The sequence below is a fragment of the Lepidochelys kempii genome, chromosome 21, assembly GCF_965140265.1.
Source record: "Lepidochelys kempii isolate rLepKem1 chromosome 21, rLepKem1.hap2, whole genome shotgun sequence".
Classification (NCBI taxonomy): Eukaryota; Metazoa; Chordata; order Testudines; family Cheloniidae; genus Lepidochelys; species Lepidochelys kempii.
Window position 1 is genome coordinate 5716604 of NC_133276.1, and position 25736 is coordinate 5742339.

Here is a 25736-nt window from a genome sequence, read left to right on the forward strand (position 1 = left end):
ATAGTATTTCAGGATATACATGGGACTAGTTACTATACCATGATAGGCCTCAACCCAGGAGTCTGGTAAAATTCCCTTTCAACTCTGTTTCATGACTCCGGGCTCAGACTCAGAGATTTCTGCTCACATGTGCAATATATTGATCCAGTTGCCCAAAAAAGAGGGGTCAGAGCAGAATTTTCTGGGGGACATATGTGCTTTTGGGTGCACTGCCTTGCACAGATCATTGCTGGGATTGCTTGGATTAGCTCGCATCTCTTACGTGATCCATTCCCTGAATCCTAGCATTGGTAGACCCTGAGGCTTTCTATCTTTTGTTTCAAAGTGTCTGTGCTCTGGTCTCAGAGAATAGCTCACATGATGCCTTGGCCAAATACATGTCCAATCCTTTTTCAAATTCTGCTCGACTCTTGCCCTCTGTGATATCTTGTGGCAATGAGTTCCACAGTTTAACTACTAAGCATTACCAGTCCCAAACATTCAAAACTCATGAGTTATCTCCCCAGAAATCTTGAGATTATCTAAAAAATTCTGAGATTATAAAAAATTAATACATATTACCAATAATGCCAGGGCACAACAAGTGCAAAGCGAGTGTAAAACCCTAGGATTCTGACTTGAAACTCTCACTTTGCACTGACCTAAAGGATTGCACAAGGCACAGAGGAACAGAGAATCAGGCCCCAAACACACCCTTATTACTGCATAGTCCAGCACAGTTAGTAGCTGTCTGAGCTGAGGAGAGGCTGAAAGAGAAAAGGTGCCCAGGGGAATTGAGATCTGCATGGGAAGACCACACATAAGACCCTGCTCAAACATGTCCCCCAGCAATCACTCTCCTCAAGCCCTCAGCCCACAGAGCATGACAAATTAAAATAAATAAATAAATAAATTAAATCCCCAAATGCAAAAATGAAGACTAGCACAGGCGATGGGAATCACCACAGTCACACGCTGCTGATATTGTCTGAGGCTGCAGAAAGTCTCGTTGTGTGTTAAAATGACTGGGCCTTGGCTAACCATGGAGAACAAGAGCACACCCTCAGGGCCCCATTAGTCATCTCTGTGGGTCTTCAAAGCCTGCTCCTACCAGTAAAGGACTAGCACCGGCAACACAACCGTCTCTCCACAATGCAGCTTTCGTTTGCTTAAGAGGTTTGAAAAAAATATGCTGACGATGCATACAATAAATGGTGCCTAATAGAGGGGAAACTGCCTGTTCAGTGCTCTCTTGGCTTAATTTTTGAAATATCTCAGAAGTGAATGAATCATCCCAATAGCCAGTCAGAGCCCTAATAGATTTAGCTTTCACCAAAACCAGAACCTACTGGCTCAATAAGTTGCCTGCTAATTCAGAATGTAACTCAGCTCTCAAATATAAGTTTCCGTTTTGCTGGACAGAAATTGTCCTGAACACATGAGAAATAATTGCTTGGATCAGTGCCAGTTTCAGCGGAAGGGGTTGAAAACTGGTTTCACTGGTGCTGGATGTATAAGAATTAAAACTGAAGTGGTTTCAAAGGTGGGGGTGAGGAGTGTGGTTCATTCACTTCAAGGAACTTGGGTGGGGGACAGGAGTGAGAAAGGGAACGCAAAAGGGTTTTTCTGTAAGCAAGTCTTGGCTTTCCTGCTTCCTGATAGGTGCAGTTCCTGTGGAAAATGATGCTGCAATAGCAGCCAACACGGGGCCCATTCCTGAACCACCCCAGAGTCAAATGGAGCCATACCAAGAATAATTTGAAGATGCCTTCTTCTGCTTTCCCAATTGCTCCTCTTATATAACTCAATACCTGGTAGACAATTGCCAGGTGAAGATAATTAGCCTCATCTGTTCTCACCTGTTACACTTGGAAAATCTTGGCACGTCTAGCCAGTTCTATCCCAGACTTGGAAGGCTGCATTCCTTCCCCTCGGGAATTAACTCCTTTGCCTGCCAACCTTTCAAGTTATGACTTGCTCACCTGGAGTCAGCCTCCACTGTTCCCTATGAAAAAGTCCTATAGAATTTGACAGGGATGAAATCATATGGTTCTATGGACATCACACTAAAACCCTGTATGGTAAAATTCTGGCCCCACTGAAGCCAGTGACAAGAGTCCCATTGACTTGAAATGTATTGAAAATATTAGTATCTGGAATGTGAAAGAGAACAAGATCTTTCCTAAACCATCTATAAAATTCATATAATTCATAACCCTAATCATAGGACTGGAAGGGACCTCGAGAGGTCTTCTAGTCCAGTCCTCTACACTCATGGCAGGACCAAGTATTTTCTACACCATCTCTGATAGGTGACTGTCTAACCTGCTCTTAAAGATCTCCAGTGACAGAGATTCCACAACCTCCCTAGGCAATTTATTCCAGTGCTTAACCACCCTGACAGTTAGGAAGTTTTTCCTAATGTCCAGCCTAAACTGCCCTTGATGCAATTTAAGCCCATTGCTTCTTGTCCTATCCGCAGATGTTAAAGAGAACATTTTTTTCTCTCTCTTCCTTGTAACAACCTTTTATGTATTTGAAAACTGTTATGTTCCCCCTCAATGTTCTCTTCTCCAGATGGTAGCAGGGGTAGAATTCACCTTTAAATTCCATAAGGTGGCTCAAGAAAATCTACAGGAAGATTTCTACTATAGAATCATTTTCTTCTAAATTCTATAGGACTTTTCCAAAAAGATGCACCTACAAGGGACACCATAATTGCCAGGAGCCCCCTCCATGTAAGCAGGGTCAGCTTGTGATGAAAGAGAGGGTCCCTATCTCAGTGATTGCAGGATTTACCTCCAGCTAACCGGAAAGGTAGAACCACTGCAATAGAAAAGTAGATGGCTTGCCTCTATGGTAGACAAGCCCTCGGATGAAATATGGAGCAAGCCTAGCGAAAGTCAGTTACCGAGCAACTGTGGGGGAGGGGAATCAGAGTGGGAAAGAGAAATATTCTAATGAGAAAAGGAAATAGAGAGAGGGGCCTAAGCTCATATCTGGATCTCAACTCCCCCAGAGCACAAGGGTATCTGGATTCAGGGTTTTGGCTCATCCCATCTCTGAAATACAGGTCTGCATTTAAAAACAACCATGCAAAAATCTATTTGCCCATCCACCTGGAGATAATCACTTCTTTTGCTGGACAAGGACAATATGAGGACTTCTTTTCACCCTCATCAACCACCACGTTATGGTTTAGTGCCTGGGATGGTAAATTTTATGACATTTTTGCCAGGCCGGGTTAATTTTTTCCAGACCAATATGTCCCCTCTACCAAGCTACTTCAAGGCATGAAAGATCATGTTGGACATCCTTTGTCAACTCCACACAATTGGACTGGGTGAGCTATTTGGTTGGGGAAATTTACCATCATCATCATCGATCAGATTGATGATGATAGTATTAGCATGTGGCTCCTTCTGGCCTTAAAGGCTATGACTGTATGAGGGGAAGTGTGGAGTGAAACTGAGGGGAAGAGACTGTGAGGGAGAGAGTTGGAGCAAATAGCCAATCAGCACAGAGCAGAGAAAGCCCTGTAGAAAGTTGTCTGAACATTCAGAGCTCCCTTCTTCGGTAGCTTCTGCTCCCACCGGCTGGAGCAGGTCATGCAGAAAGTGGTGCTAGTGATTGACTATCCAGCGCTTTTCCCTCCGAGTCTGCCCGAAGCCAATACCCCCCAGGCAGCTAACTGGCACTCTGCTAATGAAGGTAACTTCTGAATAAGATGTAAAACTGAGTCCCTGACCATGTTCATTAAAGATCCCACGGGACATTTGTCCAAGCTAGGATGGCTAATTTCCAGTGTGAGTAGATTTATTCTGCCTAGAATCCCTTCAGGGTGTTGTGCGTTGCCACTTCCCACCCCCAGAAGGGGATGCATTTCTGAGGTGCGTGAAGTGATAGGCCACGGTGTTTTGCCAATGATCTTAAGATGTCTGGTGATACATATATGTGTATTCTTATTATACACCCGACAGCTCTCCCGCAGCAGGGCAGGCATCTGAGTTATGGCAGCAAACTGGAAGGTGAATCCTAGGCTGGATTCAGAGCAGAACTTTCCCAAACTGGTTCTGGGGTTGGTGTCCTTGCCCCACTCTGTAAGCTAGGACTGGGGGAAGATTCCCTTTCCCCAAGTGTTGTAAACATAAATAAAAACGGGAAGAATTAAATAATTGTGAATGATCATATTTGGCACTAAACATTCAGAGAGAAAGATGTACTTTGGGCAGAAAGGGCTGCCTGCCAGAACTGCTTTTTCTGCGAAGAGAAGCAGTAAACTGCAGATCCAGTACAAGGGAGTTAAAACCTAGCAGAGGAAGCTTGGTGGGGCGGGGTTTCAGTTTTCTTTTTTCTTTTTTTTTTAAACATTATTATACCTAACTCAGTGACAGGGATTTTCCAGACTTCATATTCATCTGCCACTTCCCACATTACAAAAGTCAAAAACAGCACCAAAACTCCGAAAAAGGAACACAGGGCCTGATCCTGCTGCCACTGAAATCAATAGCAGAATCCCTGTTGCCTTCAGTGAAAGCAGAATCGAGCTCACACTGCATCCAGGCTCTGCCTCCCTATGACAAAACCCCCAGGATTCACCTCCTAGCCCTCTGCTTTTCCATTGTTACAACTAGGGTGACCAGATGTCCCGATTTTATAGGGACAGTCCCGATTTTGAGGTCTTTTTCTTATATAGGCTCCTATTACTCCCCACCCCCCATCCCAATTTTTCACACTTGCTCTCTGGTCACCCTAGTTACAACTAAGACAAAAATAGCAGAGATCATGCCAGAGTGGGGATCATGGTTACCCTGCTAATGTATTGCCTAAAGAGCGAGAGACATCACAGCCACAATTCCATAGGGGAAAAAGGAAATACATGCTCAGCAGATCCATCCCAACTTTGCTATCTATGAGGCATTCTATACACGCAGAAGGATTTCCAGAGCAACTTATTTACTTATTCTGCAACAAAAGCTACAGCAGTAGAAAATGCAGCTTATCTTTACTACAGACATCACAGACTACTCTGTCCATGCATCAGGGGAAACCCAAATCTTCTCTTCTCCTTCTTTATGTATATACACCTGCTACGAAGTTACACCTGCAAACCTAGAACTGCCATGCCAGAACTTTTAACTCTCTGGTGCATTAGACAGCACATCCCCTACGTGTAGCAAGCTAACAGGCTGCAGACCAGACAATGAAGTGCACTGACCATTGAGTTTATATCTGAAATGAGAGACGGAGCTGATAATGCCTCCTAAGGGCCATTTTACTTCAGTAAGGATGTCATATGACTCTCAGTCATCAAGATCAACTGCTAAACCCTCTTGCCTTCATGCTAAGATTCATTTTCTTCTCCCTTCTATTTAGTATTTAAATGAATGCCTGAATTTTAATCACATCTTCTCTAATTAAGTTACAGTACAGTAATAATACATGTATTTAATCTGAAGATCCCCATGTGCCTTACCAACATGTGTAAATTTACAGGCCTGTGAAAACAAAGGCACTGAGATTAAGCCCATTTATGTCTTTGTATAAGATTTGTTTAAAGTGTAATTTATTTGTTGAAAATTTCCATTTGTACATGAAGGATCAAATCCATTTCCACTCACCCCACAAATCATGGAAAATGAAAACAGAGTTTTGTGCTAAAGCACTAATAACCAGCTGCTGCCACAACGCTTTTCTGCCCCAAGTGTTCTAAGCAGCAAACGCGGCAGCTCATTGTCAGCCATATATTATATATACATAAAAGCACACTTTAAAAAAAAAATGCAGAGTTTCAGGAAATCGTTATTCCGGTAATCCATATCAAACATGCTCTTTTTGCTTTTCAGATAGATCATGTTTAGAGTGTTACAGACACTCATTCAAATGTCAGATTTGAATAGACACTGGCGTGCTGATCGATTTTCTTCTATCTGGGTGAGTAACACTTTAACCCAGCAGGGTGGTTTAGTTTTTACAGAATTCTTCACTAGGGAAGAGCAGAGGGAGAGTCCCTCGGAGGCAACCATCATAACACACAGAGATATTTTTAAAAGGGGGGAAAACCCCTTCTTACCAAACTATTACTGATATTTAACCTCCTGGGTTACCCTCTAAGGTCTTGTGATGACCCACCCCCATCTGTGCTGTCCTATGCGTCACTTACTGCTGCCCATGCTCTTTGTCGTTATAAAATGAAAAAGGAAGTCCAGAATTTCTCAAGCACCCAATAGGGTGAACCAGTTTGTGTGTGCACAGAAGGAACCTCTTCATAATCCCAATAGCGATCTTCAAAGGTCTGAAAGAATGAAACAAGAACAAATCAATCAAGAGCTTAGCAGTTCCACAGGTGGCAATGGCAAAGCCTTTGTAAATTAGCAGAGATATTTCTATGACCCTGTTTGAGCTGCAGCTTACCTTGATTATGCCAACCTGATTTTAAACCTAGAATCAGCTCTGCCATTTAGGGCCAGATGCCCAAGAACTCAGCACCCACATCTGGAGGTGAGCACTTCTGAAAAATCTAGCCCAGATATAGATGCTTCAATGGGAGTTGAGCTCTTTGGAAAATCTGGCTCCATTTGCAAGTGTTGAGCACTTGACAATCCGACCCTTCGTGGGGCCTATCTGATACATCAGACAACTCCAAGTCAGAACTACTGTGTTCTGTTGTCGTCTCTGCCACTGGCTTGCTGCATCACTATAATCAAGACACACGAGGATCCAATTTCTACCAGCTTTGGGTGCCTCTGTTGCTGGGTGCCCAACTTTACATAAAGACCCTGATTCTCAGAAGTTCTGAGCACCTGCAGTTCCCACTAAGCTCAGCAGGAATTGCGGGTGCTCAGCAGCTCTGAAGCTGTGTCTACACTACGGCTATGAGCGAGCCTCCCAGCCCAAGTAGACAGACTCGCTAAAGGGCCTCGAGCTGGTGCACTAAAAATAGCAATGTGGACGTTTGCAGCTTGGGCTCTCAAGCCCGCCTGACTCCCAGGCTTGAGAGCCTGAGCAATGTCCTGCTATTTTTAAGACTCCTCGCTTCAGCCTTGCTAGTGCAAATCTGTCTACACAGGCTGGCAGCCTCACTCCCAGCTGCACAGTAGACACCCTGAAATGGAGACCTAAGGATGTCAAACTGGGCACCTGAAAAGCAAAGCACTCAACATTAAGAGACACTTCTGCAAATATTGGCCCTGAAGTCTGAATGACGCAGGGATCCTGTGGAAAAAATAGCTTGCGATCATGTAATTAAAGGTTCTATCATAATGCATATGCACAAGGGGGCTGAATTAAGTTTGTGCAGGCAACTTAATTCTGATTTTCCCTAACTTGGAGTACTTGACAGCAGCCTTAACAATTTTCTTTCAGTGTATCAGTTTTTGTGTGTGATTGCCTAGGGTTTTTAAAAAGCAAATTAAATTTCACCATGTGGAACCATATTGAGCCTCACATGGGTCATCAGCGGGGCTTGGACCTTTAGGTCCACAGTAAAGTCCTCTACATATTCAACTAACAAAGTAACGGATAGCAGTAGTAGGCTGTTATCCTCTATGTGGTCCAGTCTCTAGATGGGGATGAGAAAACAGTACTCACATTATGGCCAGATCAGGTCCTCTGTGCTCCCCACTTTTTATCCTGTGCTTATATGCACAGCAATCTTCATCTGTGTCAGGGTCTGGCCCTAAATGGGGATAATACTTACCTGCATCTCAGGGGGTCATGGCCAGGCGTAATTAGCACCTGTGAAGCATATTTTGACACTCAAATGATTAGTACTATAGATTCATAGATTCTAAGGCCATAAAGTACCATTATGATCATCTAGTCTGAGCTCCTGCATAACACACCAGAATTTCACCAAATGGTTCCTACATCAAGTCCATAACCTCTTAGAAGAGGTCTTAGAAGAATATCCAGGTTTGATTTAAATACTTCAAGCAATGGAGAATCTGCCATATCCCTATACTACTACTATACATGTGTAACTAAGGAGGCTCATCAAATAGGAATTATGAAAGGACCCCTCTTGTAAGGGGTGTCCAAAATTCCTACAATGCCAGACACAGCCACACAAGGCGTAAGACATTATTAGAGCTGATTATGTTATTCATGATGGATCATTTATTCAATCTTTTTTGCCTGTTTTTTTCCCCACTGTTCATAAATTGCCCACAAACAGTTCACAAACTTCTCAGATTGATCCCTTTTCCTGTTGAAATGCAAAATCCAACCCTGCCCTTGCACAAGGCAACACAGAGCATATAAATGACATGGTTTTCAAAAAACACACAGCATTGGCCTAACCCTGTTCTCATTGAAAGAGTATATAAGTCTGAATAAGGACATTTGTGAGACCACTGCTGGAATAGCGTGTGTCTGGTGTCTATACTTCAAAAAAGGACGTTGAAAAACTGGGAACAGTTCAGAAAAGAGCCACAATAATGATTTGAAGTGTGGAAAACTTGCCTTATAATGAAAGGCTTAAGAAGCTCTGTCTATTTAATTTACCCAAGAAAAGGTTAAGAGGTGATTTGATCACAGTCTACAAATACCTAGATGGGGAATTTCTGATAGTAGAATCTAGCAGAAAAAGGGACCTCAATATCTGGTTTTTGGAAGAAGCTAGGCAAAGTTACACTAGAAATGCGGGTTAAACTTTTCACAGTGAAGCTAATTAACATCTGGAACAACTCACCTAGGGATGTGGTGGATGCTTGAAGTCTTTAAATTGTTGGCTGTCTTTCTAAAAAAGATGCTATGACTCAAACAGAAGTTATGGGCTTGATGAAGAAATTATTGGATGAGGTACTCTGTTAGGTCTGGGTTATGCAGCAGATCACACAAGAGGATCATAATGGCTCCTCCTGGCCCTAAAATCTATGAACCTATGTCTGGACAAGAATATGTGACATAAGGAACAATCGGAAATCAGATAAATATCCAAAGAGTTGCATGGGATTTACCTCTTAAGGAGATCAGCCTGGTTGCTAAATTCAGAGCAACCCTTCTAAAAAAGCAGGTGTCCAGAAGTGAAAAATCCCATGTCATGCTTGCTAGTAATAACACAGAAAGAAAGAGATCCCCTTTATGTTGACCCCACCCGGAACTGTTAGTCATCAGAACACAGCTGCAGATAGGGCAAGCAAGATTGCTTAATTAATGCCATTCACATCAGATGAACAACAAGGACTGTGTGTCTGTGAGAGTTTCCCCATGAGTGTCACAGTTAAAGGATGGGATTTCACACATACACAGAGATGCAAAACGGGGGATTTTGGGAAAGAAAAGGAAGCAATATATTGATTTGATAGTCTGGAAATCTAGGGGTTTAACAACAGTATACAACATGCTGCAGAATAAGATGACTAATTAGTACATTAGAAATGACATGCAGTGACAAGTTTCCCTGTTGTGCACACAAGACTACCTAGCAGTTACCTGTTCCCTCCATATTGTATGGATTATTAGAGGAATAATGGAAGCAACACAGATCAGCAACGTCTGTCCTTCAGAAATATATTAGGGGTGGGATTTTCAAAGGTTCTTAAAGGAATCAGGTGCCCAACTCCAATTAATTTCAGAGGTAAAATTTTCAAAAGAGCTTAAGTGACTTAAGTGCCTAATTCCAAAGTCAATGGGAGGCTCTTAAGTGCCTGTGGGTCATATTTTGGAAGGTATTTAGGTACCTAAAGATGCAAATAGGCACCTAATGGGATTTTCAAAAGCACCAGACACTTAATTCCCATTGAAATCAATGCAAACTAGAAATCAATGGGAGTTAGGTACCCAGGTGCTTCAGAAATTCCTACTAGGCACCTATCTGCACCTTTAGGTGCCTAAATACCTTTAAAAATCTAGTGCTACCCCTCTTTTGATAATAGGACTTTGGTGCTTTTGCAAATGTTACCCGACCTTTAGGTGCTTCTCACAATCCCAGCCTTGGCTATCAAGTACCCATGGCTGACATGGATTATAATTGTTCCTTCAGCAACGCTTATGCATTCAGCTCATTAGTGAAAGTCAGCGACATTCTCCTAGCCCCATCAAGAGTAGCGGAACTGGGAAAATGTCCTTCATTAGTTTCTCCACTCCACAGCCCATACCAAAATGTAGCTTCTTTCTAAATGTTACTGTTTTGAGTGAGAAAGGATTAAAATGAGATTACTCACCTGAGTAAGGGTTCAGCAGCATAAGGAAAGGATGCACAATCAGGGCCACAGTATGTACACTTCATTACAAGAAGGGTTGGAGCACCACTTGCTTGCAGTGCACAATGAGATGTATAGTGGGACATAGGGGTGGAGCTTGTTCAGAAAGGGCAGGTCGGGGGACAAACTAGAGGAGGCATTGCATTCTACATTGGGAATATATACACTTGTTTTGAGGTCCAGAAGGAGGCGAGAGACAAACCAGTTGAAAAAGTCTCTAGGTAAGATGAAAGGTGGGGGAAATAGGGGTGATGCTATGGCAGGGGTCTACTATAGATCACCAAATCAGGAAGGGGAGGTTGATGAAGCATTTCTAGAACTAATAGAAATACTCAAAACACAAGACCTAGTAACAGGCGACTTTAAGTACCCAGACATCCATTGGAAAAGTAATATTGCAAAAATTAAAATGGCCCCAAGTCCTTCGAATGTACTGAAGCCAACTTTTTGTTTCAGAAAGCGGAGAGAAAAAACAGGGAGACCGCCATTTTAGATCTGATTCTCAGCAACAGGGAGGAATTGGTTACAAATCTGAAGGTAGAAGGTGACAGGGTACATGAAATTGTAGATTTCACTAATCTAAGGAAAGGAAGGAGTGAGAGCAACAGAATAAGGACAATGGACTTCAAAAAGCAGATTTTACCAAACTGCGAGAACTTGTAGGTAAGGTCCCATGGGAAGAAAATCTGAGGAATAAAGGAACTCAGGAGAGCTGGCAATTTCTCATGATGACAATATTCAAGGCACAACTGCAAACTATCCTGATATGAAGGAAAGACAGGAAGAACAGTAAGAGGACAACATGGCTCCATCAGAAAGCTCTTTAATGACCTGAAAATCAAGAAAGAAACCTACAAAAAGTGGAAACATGGACAAATTTGCTAAGGAGAAGTACAAACAGAGAGCTATGGCACAAAATGAGAAACACCTAACCAGGGACATAAAAGTCAAAAAGAGAGGTTCTTTAAATACCTTACGAGCAAGAGAAAGCTGAAGGAAAGTATAGGTCCCACCTTAGTGGGGAAGGAGAGTGAATAACTGATGTCATCAAAAAACCTGAGATGTTTCATGCCTCTTTTGCTTAGTCTTCACTAAAAAAAAAGTTAAGAGTGACCAGACATTTAACACAAATAATATCAATGAGGGAGAAGGAACACAAGCCAAAAATAGGGAAAGACAAGGTTAAATAATATTTAGGTAAGTCAGATGTATTCAAGTCAGCAGGGCCTGATGAAATTCACCCTAGGATAACTAAGGAACTAGCTGAAACCAATCCTGGAATCATTAGCAATTATCTTTGAAAACTCCTGGAGGATGGGTGAGGTCCCAGAGAACTAGAAAAGGGCAAACATAGTAACTACTTTTAAAAGGGGGAACAGAGAAGAACCAGGAAATTATAGGGCAGTCAGTTTAACTTTGGTACCTGGAAAGATGCTGGGGCAAATTATTAAACAATCCATTTGTAAGCACTTAGAAGATAATAGTTATAAGGAATAGCCAGCACAGACTTGTCAAGAACTAATCACACCAAACTAACCTAATTTCTTTCTTTGGCAAGGTTACTCACCTAGTGGATGAGGAGAAGCGGTAGACAGGATATATCTTGATTTTAGTAAGGCTTTTGACACAGTTCTACATGACTTTCTCATAAGCAAACTAGGGAAATGTGGTCAAGATGAAATTACTTTAAGGTGGGCGTAGAACTGGTTGAAAGACCGTACGTAAATTGTAGTTATCAATGGTTCTCTGTCAAACTGGGAGGATGTATGTAGTGGAGTCCCACACGGGTCAGTCCTCAGTCGTGTACTAATCAATATTTTCATTAATGACTTGGATAACGGAGTGGAGAGTATGCTTATAGAAAGTGCAGATGACACCAAGTTGGAAGGCGTGCAAGCTCTTTAGAGGACAGGATTAGAATTAAAAATGACGTTGAAAAATTGGAGAATTGATCTGAAATCAACAAGATGAAAATCAGTTAAGACAAGTGCAAAGTCCTGCACTTAGGAAGGAAAAATCAAATGCACAACTACAAAATGGGGAATAACTGCCTAAGTTGTAGTACTGCTGAAAAGGATCTGAGGGTCATAGTGGATCGGAAACAGAGGAAGAGGCAGCAATGTGATGCAATCAATAAAAAGGCTGATATCCCCTCTGTTCAGACTTGAAGGTGACCTTCGCTTTGTCTCTGCATCATCAGATGTTTCCTTTAACCCTCCGGTTTCTTTTTTTAGTATCGTTTACTCTAAAGCCTGCAGCAGTTACATGAATTGTGGCTTTACATGTAGTCTTGACATCAAAGTGGTGACAAGCAGTGCAACCAGTATGCCACTTTTCAAAGCACAGCAAAGGTCAGCTGTTTCTTTCTGTAGCCAATTTCCAGCTGGCCTGGCACTGCTCAGGAATGCTTCAAACCACCAAAATAACAGTCCTGCCCCCTGAAAATGTCATTTCCAGAAGCAATTATTTATTTGGAGGTGGCACATCTTAGTAGTTAGAGCAGGGTAACAAGAATCACGACACCTGGGCTCTTTTTCCTACTCTGCCCCGGCTCACAGTGTGACCTTGCACAAAAACACTTAACCTGACTTTGGCTCAGCTTCCCCATCAATAAAAAAATGGAAGGATACTTACCCACCTTGTAAAATCAATTAGAAATCTTTGTAGCAAATGCTCTGTCCAAATACACAATGCTATTGCCTTTCAGGAATGATAGCATGGAGTAAAGATATTGCAACATCTGTATATTTACGGTATTACTGAAAATAACCCTAGCCGGTGTGCAATATGATCAGTGTTTTGTGCAGCCACTGTGCAATATTACCCTGGCTGGGCTCAGCAGAGGTGGAATAATTGCCAGACAGCATAGTGTAGAGGAATACTATTATCCCCCTCAGCATATCAGGGTGCAGTTTTATTCAAGATAGTACTGAACTTGGGTGCAATTTCTCCGGTTGTATACTGCAAGGCTACAGCATTTATTCCCGTGCTGCATTCCTCAGGTGTGCAGGACCGTACATGATGTACTGCAGGGGTATACTGTTTCCCTAATGGCAGTATTTTGCAATGGATGCTGCAGGGAGCAATATCGCTGGGTTGTAGCATATCTCCTATGCACAGGAAAGTTCTTAGAAGATTGTGGGAAATGGAGCAGAAGTGCATGAATGACTTTTCAGTAACATTCTTTCCTTCCTGAAACTGTCTTGATGGCAAATGTTAAATCTATTTCCTAAAGATTTAGAGATACACCCACATCCCTGGACATTCATTCATTCATTCAACCACCACGTAGTAGTGCGCAGTGAATGTGTTTCCATAGCACTAGGCAAGAGCGAGTCAGAGTGAAACTGCACACTCAAGGTCTCAGATGCAAGGCTCTGCAAAACGGAAACCCAGGTAAACACAAAGCAGCATTTCACACAGAGGAGCTAGTTTCCTTTATGGAATGGACAAAGCACAGGCTCATCCTGCAATCTTTGTACAAGAGGCCAAATGCTGCTCTTCGTTCCAACAGTGTAAATCTGGAGCAACTAGAGGTCAACCGTAACTGGGGGTAGATCTTCAACTGGCGTAATCAGCACAGCTCCACTGGTTTCAATGGAATGGTTACAATTTACACCAGCGGAGATCTACCTCTGCCCTTTACATACCCATTAAGAGGCTTAATCCTGTGCCCATTGAAGTCAAAGGTAAATCTCTTTGTTGGTTTAAATGGTGCAGAATTGGGATTCAGACCTGCTCAAGGTCCCATCTCTAGGTAATGCTGCACAAAGAAACTACTAAAGAAAAATAAATAGGCCAACTACTTCCTCTGGGGCTCATGATCTGAGGCTAACCCGGACCTGGATACAGGAGACGCTCCGGGGCAGAGAAGCCTGTATTTGACAGAGGATGCATATAGTTAGGGCTTCCACTGAAATAACTAAATCATTTTTAATTCATGCCTTTTGTTATTTTGGTGCAAGTATCTGTGTGGACACTTATTCTGCAAGACTGCCCATACCCAGACTTGCACCAAACCAGCCATTCATTTGAGTAGTTTACTACCAGCAGTGCCAGGCCAGCTGGAAATTTACTTGGTGCTTCAGAAAGAAACAGCTGACCTTTGCTGTGCTTTGAAAAGTGGCATACTGGTTGCACTGCTTGTCACCACTGAGACATTGTCTAAATCAGAAAGTTGCACTGTTTAACTTAAGTAAATTTAAATTGTAAATTTAAATTGATTCAATAAACTGGTGTTAATTCCCACATACTCCTGTGTGGTTTAGCTTCAGTTGATTGGGAACAGGTTTAAGCCATCCCTAAGTAAACTACTCAAACTGAAATATGAGTATCCACACAGGGGGGCTGCACTGGTTTAATGAATCAGTTCAAAAAGCTCTCTCCTGTAGGCAACATCTTAGATGCTGGTCATTTCTCTGTCCTCGTCAGCTTCCTCATTTCATCTGTCTCTGGCTACGTCAGACCATGGCTGACCTAAGAGATGATTCAAATTATGTCCAATGTCCAGGGCAATGATTCATTAGAAATGCCCCTGCTCTTGTCTTTTGAAAGTGTGTCACCCATTCAAAAAAACCCACAGGCATAGGTATCATCTCCATTAGAGGGGAAATTGGCAATCTTCCAATTCTCTGTTTCATTCCTAGTCAGTCATGCCCTGGGGCCAACAATCAATCTGCTTCCTTCATGTGAATCTCCCTGAATTGCACAGATATTAACCTTCATATATAATACTTCTCATTAATAATTCTTTGGACTTTGATCTTTGATTTATCATCTTTGATTTAGTCTCTCAAAGGGGTTTTCCAGCACAAACTAATTGCGCTTCATAGAGAACTGTAGAATAGAGAGATGAAGTGACTTACCCAAGGTCATGCGATGAGTCAAGGGCTCAGTAACACAGTGGTTTTCAACCTTTTTTCATTTGCAGACCCCTAAAAAATTTCAAATGGAGCTGTGGATCCCTTTGGAAATCTTAGGCATAGTCTGCAGTCCCCCTGGGGTCTGTGGACTACAGGTTGAAAATAGCAAATTGCTTCAAAACAACACCTGCCCTTAAAAAACAAATGTTAAGGTTATGTCTACTTTCTCTTTCCTGAATACAAATACAAGATGCTCAAAATAGTTGTCAGAACCTTTCTTGCAATGACTCAACAAAAAACAAAAAACCCAACCAAAAAAAAAAATAACAATAACAAAGAGAGACACGTCCTGGTAGGAAAGCGGAAACGGAAAGAAGTGTCAGAGGAAATATCTTCAGCACCGAAATGGTTATTTTTCTAACTGCCACTGTGATAATTTTCACGATGTGATGCCATTACACCCCAGTTCGTACAGCCAGCACGGAGTCGCCGGTGTTAGGTTATTGTAAGGGTGTCCATTTCCAGGAAGCCAAGCAGGACTAAAGCAAGCCAGAAATGCAAATACACACAGCTATCAATGCATTTTAACCCCACACCTTAGTGCTAAAGCACAGGCTTCCATGACACATATGCCCAGTTGGTCCCACAGATGCAGCTGCCTGATGAGAAAACACTTGGGTACCAGCTCAATCATAACAAACAAATGTGGTTCCTTACAGCCCATCTATGAAGCTGGTCAGGTTAGAATAAGACAACCCCACAATCCCTAATACCAAAGGTGCCACCTATTAGCAGCACCACAGTTGCAGTGCTGTTAATCTGGAGCCCAGTGGTGTTGGCAGTTCTGGTCTCTGAGCTGTTTTGAAGGTAAGTGTGTGACAGTTTGCAATGAAAGAAGCCATGGGTTATATTTATCCCTGCCATGAGCGCGTTGCGGGCAGTCCTCTGTACCTGCAGGGAGCCCCATTGAAGTCAACATGACTTCTCCCCTGTGCTGGATTGTAGCCTTATATTGGAAGCTTTCCAACCGAAGGAGCCATATTCATCTCTGTGTCTGTATGGCACACAGTGGAACGGGAGATGAATCCTGTGACTGTGGCCTTTGGAAACAACCACAACAATGATGATTTGGATAATCTGGACACTTTACCTACAACGGCTCCCGAACTATTAAGAGTGGATTGATACTATTCTCAGCTCAGCCACTGACTGTCTGGGTGACCTTAGGCAAGACGCTGCCTCGCTCTGTGCCTCAGTTTCCCCATATGTGAAATGGCAATAATTATCCTTTGTCTTCCTTTGTAAAGCTCTTTGAGAGCCTCAGGTGAAAAGTGCTCTAGGTGCTGTTGTTATGTTGGTGGAAATGAGAAACACGTCTCCAGTGCCTGGGATGCTCAAAATGTGTGACCCTCGAATAGCCACATTGGCAGCTAGCCAGGAGCCCAATAGTTGCACCTTAGCAACAGTAAATGCAAGACTACCATCAAATGTCCTCTACAGATCTAGAGCTTTATTGAATTAAAACAAAACAAAATGCCATGAGCCAAAACTCTAACCCCCAAATAAAATCATTTTTATAAAACCAACAGAGTCTCCATTTATTCTGATCATGTGAATTTATTCAAATGTATTTTTCCTGGGATGTCAAGCCATATCTTAGAGTACAGAAATCAGATGAGGTATTGTACAAGGATGGCCTTCCATCGGATATCCAAATCCTATATTCGGTCGCTTAGATAAAAATATAAGTGCACAAATTGGACAATTACTTACCAAAGTGAGGATGATCCAAATGCACAATCTGGATGTCCTGAAAATAAGGCTCTATAGGCTTAAAGTATCCCTGGTATAACTCATTGACTTCATAGAGTTATAGCAGAGTTCAGTTTGGCCCTATGTTTCTTAATTTTGCAAACTTTCTTTCTTTTTTTTACTGTTGATTGAAACAGCATTTGAATTGCCAGACTGGGTCAGACCCATGGATCACCCAGCTCAGTATCCCATCTCTGACAGCGGCCAGCACCAGATACTTCAGAGGAAGTTGTAAGAACTCCTGTAGCAGGCAGGTGTTCCTGTCATGTCAACTTCTTCCTCTGCAGATCCATTCAAAGCAGTGAGCAGCTCTTTATTTGTTCTTCCGTGTAACATATCTTTGCAAAGGTTATGTTCTTCTGCATGTAATTCATCCTATTTGTATGCATGTATAATTTTTGTATTCGAAGTTATGAATATTGGCTGTGTACTTGTTTAATTTTAAGTAGCCTCAGTGATGCAGTTGGTCAGCTTCCTGAGAAAAGACTATTCTCAGGAAGTGTCCAATCAAGAAACACTTAAGCTAACAATAAACTATGAGACGCCAATACACATCTGAGCTTTTTCCTGGGAATGTGGCCTGGCTTGTAAGGAACTGAGTCATGCATGGACATGTGACTTGCCCATGTGACTCCAACATTCTATCTTGGAGCTGGATTCTGCATAGGAGAGGAGAAGGGGTTTCCACCCACAAAAGGAAGTCTATTTAAGCCTCTGGAAACCTTTCCATTTTGTCTGCAGCTGGCTCAAGAGATATCCTTTGGGGTGAAGAGGCTACCTGAAAGAAACTGGAACAAAGGCCAGTAACCACAGGGGTGAGTGTGATTGCTGGACCCAGACTGGAAGGAGGCTAGTCTGTAAAAGAAGCTTACTGGAACATCTCTGAGGGTGAGATTTCATCTGTAATCACTTTCTTACTGTATTAGGTTTAGACTTGTGTGTTTTATTTTATTTTGCTTGATAATACACTTGGCTCTGTCTGTTATTACTTAGAACCACTTAAATCCTACTTTTTATATTTAATAAAATCACTTTTTACTTATTAATTAACCTAGGGTATGTATTAATACCTGTGGGGGCAAACAACTGTGCATATCTCTTTATCAGTGTTATACAGGGTGAACAATTTATGAGTTTACCCTGTATAAGCTTTATACAGGGTAAAATGGATTTATTTGGGGTTTGGACCCCCTTGGAAACTGGACATCTGGGTGTTGAAGACAGAAACACTTCTTAAGCGGTTTTCAGTTAAGCCTGCAGCATTAGGGGATGTAGTTCAGACCTGGGTCTGTCTTTGTAGCAGGCTGGCGTGTCTGGCACAACCAGGCAGGGTTCTGGAGTCCCAAGCTGGCAGGGGAAACGGGCTCAGGGGTAGTCTCAGCACATCAGGTGGCAGTCCCAAGGGGGTTTCTGTGATCAAACCCGTCACACTTACCTCCTACAGGTTTTGCTGGAAAGTCTGGAAGATGTCAGAGTTATACAGGTTCAATGGCTTCATTCTTTATGTGAAAAGCAATAAAGAAACTAAAAATGAGGTGGCTGAAAATGAAATAGCCTAAAGGTATGAGGAACATCCTTATTTTAAATGAGCAGAAAAGGGAAAACTATGAAAAATTTTAAAAGATTAATGAGAATAGTTGGTATTTATAAGCCTCTTTCACCCAGAAGCTCTTAAACTTTAATCAAATTCTCTTCAGTGACCCACACTGCAGTTCTTCCTTACAAATGCTGCGCTTACATAGAATTTGGGAATTGTATCTGAAGATTAGGAATCAGAGCCAATTCCATATTGATTTGAAGACAATAGGAAGACTTCCATTGACTTCAGTAGGCATGGGATCACACCCTAAACTCCCATGATGTTATACTACTAAAATTACTATTACACATATTTATAAATTGCACATCACTGTGGTATCTGAGCATACACCAAGGGCCTAGCTTAGGGGTAGTGCAAACTACAGCCCACGGGCTGGATCTGGCCCCTCGGGGCTTTGGATCCAGCCCGCGGGATTGCCACCCCTGTGGTGCTGTGCCACTCTGGGAAGTGGCCACACCACATCCCTGCAGCCCCTGAGGGTGGGGGGGCACAGAGCTCCGCACACTGATCTTGCCTGTGGGTACCTCCCCCAAAGTTCCCATTGGCCAGGAACAAGTTACCGCAGCCAATGGGAGCTTCGCGGGAGGTACCCACAGGTGAGGGAAACAGGTGGAGCCCTCTGCCCGCCACCAGGGGCTGCGCAGGGACGAGGTGCCGGCCACTTCCCAGAGTGGTGCGGTGTGGTGTGGCGCGGCACGGCACGGCGTGGGGCTGGGGCCGGCAGGGAGCCTGCCCTGGCTCTGGTGCACGCCACTGCCACCCCAGAGCCGCTCTAGGTAAACGGCGCAGGGCTGGAGCCTGAACCCCTCCTGCACCCTGCACCCCAACCCCCTGTCCTGAGCCCCCTGCCACTTCCTGCACCCCAACCCCCTCACCTGAGCCCCCTCCTGCACTCCACACCCCTCCTGCACCCTAACCCCCTTCCCTGAGCCCCTCATACACCCTGCATCCCTCCTCTGCCCCAACCCCTTGCCCTGAGCCCCTTCCTGCACACCGCCCCCGCTCCCACACCCAACACTCCACCCCCGCACCCCAACCCCCTGCAAGTGATTTCCCCACCCAGATGTGGCCCTCGGGTCAAAAAGTCCCCCCCCCCAGCCTAGCTGAATCCAAGAGGAGAATATTGTTGTATATTGTCTGCATGTGTGTAATAAAGACACAGGAGTTATTCCAGACACCCCTGCCGTTCAATGCCCTGGAAGAGAATGTGGCAGCTATTTAACAGTGCACAGCAATGCTGCACAAAAGATGGTGCAAAGTGAAGAAGGTTACTATAAAGAATACTCTGTTCATTTGAAACAAACTGGGTAGCAAATTTGAATGCTGAACATGGAGTTTTAGCAGGTTGCAATTACTACAAATATTGGAATTTAGCCAGATCATGAGTGCTAACATACTTTTGCCTATGAAAAAAGTCCGAAGGGGTTTTTTTAATTGCTCTGTATGGATTTCCATAAACCCTAGGCAAGACTTTATTTGTTATTTCCTCATAAGAACTTTTATTTGTTTATTGATAAAAGGATTATTTTCCACATTGAAAGGACCCGGAAATGGGAATTCATACCTCTTGGTGATAAGAGGTGACTATTTCCCTGTTCAAAAGGCTCAAAAGCCATTAAAATGACATTTGCTTGGTGGTGATGACCTAGAAAAATTCTAAATTAGGTAAATGCATTACAGAGATTTAAAAATGGAAACACTTCCCCCTCCCCACACAGGTCTTTCATGTAAAAATAGAAAATACCCATGAGAATGCAGAAGTGTCCTCCATACCGCACCTTTTCATGTTCAAATTCTTTAGCCACATTCAAATTTACAAGAAACAAGCTACGTAAAAAAAATGCAGCGTCTAACACAAACGATTTGATGGGGTGTGGAAAGGGGAGGGGGGCCAGAGCACAGGAAGCCTCTTACGGGAAACTCTTGTGACCTTTGGTTTTAATGAATGTCTTAAAACCCCAATATTAGTCCCCAGGAAATGGGAAAGGAAATTGAGAGCATGTCTGGAGAGTATAAAATCAGGAGCTCCATCAAGGTGAAGGCATTCAGATCTGGCTTTTTGCCTCTTGTGAAATTGAACTAATAACTGGACCACAAGAAAGAAACTCAGCTGAGAAATGAAACTTCTCACAGCACTCATTTTCCTAGCCCTGATTGCCAGCATCAAACATGCCAGCTGCCAGCTCTCTGAAGAAAGCTGCACACATCTCGCCAATCTCCTGCCCCTTCGGCTCAAAGACCTGCGGATTGCATTTGGTGAAATTAAAGATTATTTTGTGAGTATGACACCTGTCAAAGCCTGTCGCCTTCTGTCTACTGCTTTTGCACTTTCAGTGACTTGGCATACCCACACACTGGACACAGGTTCCTTTGGGCAGAAAAGGTTTAGGTGCAGACACAGTGTTTTGTGTTCGCTGCTGCAGGCGAAATAAATAGTTTAGTTTCATCACTTGCTAAGGGGAGAGAAAATGTGCAAAGATTTTTTGTTATCCAGACGCAATTACAGGAAAATCAACTGCTTTCACAATGAATTTTAAGGCATTTTAATTTTTTTGACATTGCATTGAAAGTTATTCTTTTACTGACGGGGATAAATTCAATGCTGGTGTAAGGGGTGCAACTCCATTGCAAGTTAACAATGGATGAGACGGAAATATTTCACTATAGCTTTCAAGTTATGTTAAAAGACAAACGTTAAGATACCACCAAAGCCAGAAAGAAGTTATTCTGTGTCTAGAGAATTTACTGCCCATTTCCTTCTCCTGCATGGGAATGCGGTCTGTGGATAGATTGCCAGGGTAGCATTAAATCTTTGTGGTGGGAGATGTATTAGAATGGTCTTGCTGACAGCTGAGCAAAGTAATCATGCAAAAAGGGATGCATAGCATTCGTAATTGTATTCGTACCAATATTGCCTTAAATGCATCTGAATTGCAATATAAAATCAATGGCATTATGTACTAATGATATAAAAAATTGAAATGTCATCCCTCTAGGTTAAATCACTGAATAATGGCATTGTGTTTGTATTATCAGCCAAATTAACATGACAGTTGGTAGGTATATAGGATTTAAGACTTTAAATCAAAGTTTGCTACAAGTCTCTGAGTGAAGTGCTGGTAACAGGATCACGTAGTTCCTTAATAGACCTGTTATTATATATCACAGTAATTTTGGGTGCTGTTATATGCACACTATCTGAAGTCAGAAGAAAGTAAGCAGGATTTGAAAGGCAGGCTAAAAAAATTAAACGTGTCAAATAAATCACCCACATATGTGATTTCATTTTTCCCTGTCTTCTTTTGACTTCAAACTAATTGCACAGGCATGTGGGACAGTATCAGCACTTGAATGTTATTACACACACACACACACACACCCCTTCTGTATGCTGAGATGCTTTTATTTCCAATGTTTGCCTTAAGACGACAACACACGCACTCAGGCAAACCAGACAGTTTGATGAACTGAAGTACTTTTACACAGTAGCAATGAAGATTATGTAGGCTGCCTACCTTGATACAACTGACACTTCCATTGCATACTTTTACAGCAAGCCAAAGACGATGAACTTGACATCTTATTGCTAAAGGAGGATTTACTGGAAGATTTTAAGGTGAGAACTTTGCTGTGCACTGTCAATCTAATTCTAAGCTAATGCCATTCTAACGGAGGCAGCTGGAAGTACTATACAAAGTTTAGGGTGTTTTTAAAACTGGTAGTAGTATAAGAATATCATACCTATAAAACTGATTTCATTGTATCTTTGCCTGTCTAACATCTATCTGAGATAGTCACTCCCTTTGAGATTGCTCTGCTTCTGTTTTCGAGCTTGGTGTGGTCTAGTGGTCAGAGCACTGGACTGGGAGTCAGAACTCCGGATTTCCACGATGCTGTTGCTGTCTGTGGGCTTGGGCAAATAGCTTCACCTCTCTACATCTCAGTTTCTCCATCTGTAAAACAGGGATAATAGTGCTTATTTACCAACCTCATAGGATGGCAGTACAGCACTGTGGAAAGCACTCTGTAAGGTGCACAGCAGAACCCATAGAACCAAACCTCTGGCCAGTGATGACGACTGAATCTGACAGCTGCTTATGCCGTGTCCTCCAGTTGCGGTGGCGTGTCATTAACGCAACTCACTCCTCTTCCGCCAGGGTTATTTGGGCTGCCAGTCAGTGTCAGACATGATCCGATTTTACCTGGATGAAGTCTTACCGAAGGCGATCAACAGCAGCAAACACATCAAGCGGAGCGTGGGCTCGATTGGCAACATGCTGCAGGACCTGAGGCAGACACTGAAGCGCTGTGTAAGTGTTGGAGCTTCCTTTTGCAGATCACTTGCCAAGTTCCCAGGGAGCTGAGCACAAGCGGATATCAATATACGTATCCCAAGCAAAGCTGCAGCATAAAACCTCTGCAGTTTCTTGATGGAGAGCTTCTTAAAAGTTCTTTGCCTCAGGGGCTGAGGGGCTGCAGTACCGGCCAATTGTGAAGAGAAGGGTCTGCAAATCCATCGGTGCCGGGACTCAACAAGAAGCTCAGGGTGGTGTTATAAGGGAGGAGGCCTACAAAGGTTTTGCCAAGCCACCTTCAGTCTGATCATGCACCACTGAGGTTGATTGGAGCTTGGCCATTGATGTCAGTGTACATAGCACAGCGACAGGCACATTAAAAATACAGTCCAGCTGGATTCTGAGGACTGACATCCTGGTCATTACAGAAAAGGGAGGCAGAATTTTACTCATCATGGGGAAGGTTTCACCATATATAGACCAGAGATAGATAGACACACACAGAGACTGCAGAGACTGGGTGACCCAAGCAGTCCCTTCAGGCCCCTGATATCTAGGAATCTATGATTTGTATCATCAAGATTCAGTTGTAAAGTTTTAGAAATAATTATTTATTTTTAAAGGCCAGCCCGCAGCCCTGTAATAAACACTGATCAAAGATTAATTTAAAAGGGTTCATCTGAAGCCCTTACCTGAAAGGAGCTGCTCTCACAGGCTGGGGCGGCAGAATGAAAGCTAAATGCAGCCTCAGCTCCTGGAACTGCCTGGCGGTGGTGTCCTGACTCTGTCATCTGGTTGTGAAATGACTCAGTCAGTGAGCAAGCAATTCAGCAAAGAGGAGGGTGAACCCTCCCTGACAGAACATCACACAGGCTGTTTGCTGAGCTGGTTACTAGAACTCCTCAAACATAATGGCTATGGGTATCTGCACAGGGGTAGCATCTGGAGGTCCCAGAATGGATCCAGCCATCTTTGGGTAGGCCATAGTAAAAAGTAGCCGAAGTTCCTGCTCCAGAGAGCTCACAATGTAAAAAGACAAATGACGGCTGAGGGGAGGGGGAAAGGATCCAACATCCTAGCAAGGGGGCCACTGGGCTAGTCCCCCTGAGAATAAATATCTGTGAATGGATTTCATTTATATATATCACAAAGGCTTAGTTTTGAAGGGCACATGTGACTGACATGGGGAAGATGGGTGGAATTTTGAAAGAAGTGAGGGAAATGGATGAGGGGAGAGGAAAGCTGGTAAAAAGGGGGAAAGCACAGCCTTGTGGGAGAGTGGGGCTGGGGAGCTGAGGGCCTACCGTGGCAGGAGGAGTGGGGGTAAAGGACTCAATCATAGTTTCCCTAGCACACACCTGGGCTGCAGCAGCCTGTCTCTCACCCATCCAGAGCTGTACCGTAAAGGAAGGCTGTTTTGTTAAAAATCCCTGGTTGCTTTCCTCCACAGCACAGATTCTTCACCTGCGAGAAGAGGAGCCAGACCTTAAAGGAGATCAAGGAAACATACAATAAGGTAACTCTCCTGTCCAATTGCTAACCAGCCCCTGAAACCTGGCCCACTACTGAAACCAGGCTTTTTTTTTACAAGGATCATTTACTTTTGCATTTCTGGCCTGGACTGGGACCAGAAATGCTGCAACACCATAACAATGGTCCATTTGAGCTCCATACTACACCCCCTCTACACACACACACACTTTTTCACATTCAAGAGAGTTAGACTTTTTGGATGAGGGTCACAGAAGTATCAAAAGTGATGGCTGGTGAGCCAAACTGAACCTGGACTCTCAACCTTCTCAGGTTTGGCTAACACCAATGCTAAAGCAAAGGACATGTTGACTCTAAAAGTTAAAAGATAGCCCCGCCTGGGATTTTGGAGACACGGGTTCCAGTTCTTGCCCTACTACAGACTCCCTGTAGGACCTGGGGCATTCTCTGGGCCTTGATTCCCTGTCTGAACAATGGGGATAAGAGCACATCCGTACCCCACCATTGTTTTGCCAGAATAAACACACTAAAGATTTTGGGGCACTCAGTAAGTGCATGACAATGCAATGGGGCTGGGTCAGATAGATACAGTAACTGCACTAGCCAGAGCAACTTCAGGAAAACAGCTTAAATTGCAGATGGAATTATAATGTGTACAAATTATCTAAACAAGTATCTGTATGGTATATTACACAACCACAAATGAGTTAGGAATGAGTCTATCAGTTCACATTGTCCAAAAGCTGGTATTATGATTCCTATTGCAGCTGGACAAATGTTGCATTAAAAAAATCTGCAGAAGTTTATGGTTTTTTTCAAAACCATACTTTGCTTTGAGTGTGTTTGCATTACTTCTGTTTCTTGTCCTTGAATATTCTGTCAAATGAAAGTATTTTAAGCAAGTCAAGCAGGATCATTGTGGGAAGCCTATTTTGAATTCCTAATCACAAGCATTCCCATTGGAAATTGATCCTAAAAGTTACATTCAGCCAATCAGAGAACAGAAATATATCATAAGAGCTACATCTCCAAATAAAGCAATTCAAATTTGCTTAATGAACTGCTTGCAAACTACATATCAATTCTCCCATCACTTGTGAGTTAGCTGTGATTCAACATTTGTGGTTTAATGAGAATCTGAGTAACATTTCCATGCGCTCTATGAACTGTGCATCTAGGCTTAACATGCTTTAACTTAATTTATCTTGTGACTTATTAGACACTTAATTACTAATGTGTAAATTAATTGATATTAAGTAATTTATTTTCTCTGCTCCTCCCCTTCCCCTAGTTACAAGAGAAAGGAATCTATAAGGCAATGGGAGAATTTGACATATTCATTAACTACATTGAAGAATACTTGATGATGAAGATGGGAAAGTGAAACCCAAAGAAGTTCTGCATCTTTCACAACAAGGAAACTGCTGTTTTATAAAAGTAACATTAGACTCTCCAAACACATGAGACATAGAATAATCTTATGGTTTGGGCC

The 25736-nt window shown here is 42.9% G+C and overlaps 2 protein-coding genes across 2 annotated transcripts in view; one reads left to right on the plus strand and one right to left on the minus strand.

Annotated features, from left to right (window-relative positions):
* Positions 1 to 20575: 20575 nt before the first annotated feature.
* On the plus strand, positions 20576 to 25660 carry IL10 (interleukin 10). Its single transcript, XM_073319767.1, has 5 exons — positions 20576 to 20734; positions 22012 to 22074; positions 22616 to 22768; positions 24204 to 24269; positions 25536 to 25660. Exons 1-5 carry the CDS (start codon positions 20576 to 20578, stop codon positions 25626 to 25628), a joined length of 534 nt encoding a protein of 177 aa, XP_073175868.1. The 3' UTR covers positions 25629 to 25660.
* The window catches only part of MAPKAPK2 (MAPK activated protein kinase 2), a 110947-nt gene continuing 107046 nt past the window's right edge, over positions 21836 to 25736 (minus strand). The window contains exons 10-11 of the mRNA XM_073319764.1: positions 24112 to 24238; positions 21836 to 22411 (exon numbers count right to left, since the gene is read on the minus strand). Coding sequence (XP_073175865.1) covers positions 24134 to 24238 — 105 coding nt within the window. The 3' untranslated portion in view covers positions 21836 to 22411; positions 24112 to 24133. The remainder of the gene's footprint in view (positions 22412 to 24111; positions 24239 to 25736) is intronic.

What these genes read in the sequence shown, in the direction of transcription:
- IL10 (XM_073319767.1), top strand. Translation starts at nt 20,576, where the DNA reads ATGAAACTTCTCACAGCACTCATTTTCCTAGCCCTGATTGCCAGCATC. An exon ending in ATTTACTGGAAGATTTTAAG is followed by an intron (nt 22,075 to 22,615) that starts GTGAGAACTTTG and finishes CTCTTCCGCCAG; the next exon opens with GGTTATTTGGGCTGCCAGTC. An exon ending in GGCAGACACTGAAGCGCTGT is followed by an intron (nt 22,769 to 24,203) that starts GTAAGTGTTGGA and finishes TTTCCTCCACAG; the next exon opens with CACAGATTCTTCACCTGCGA.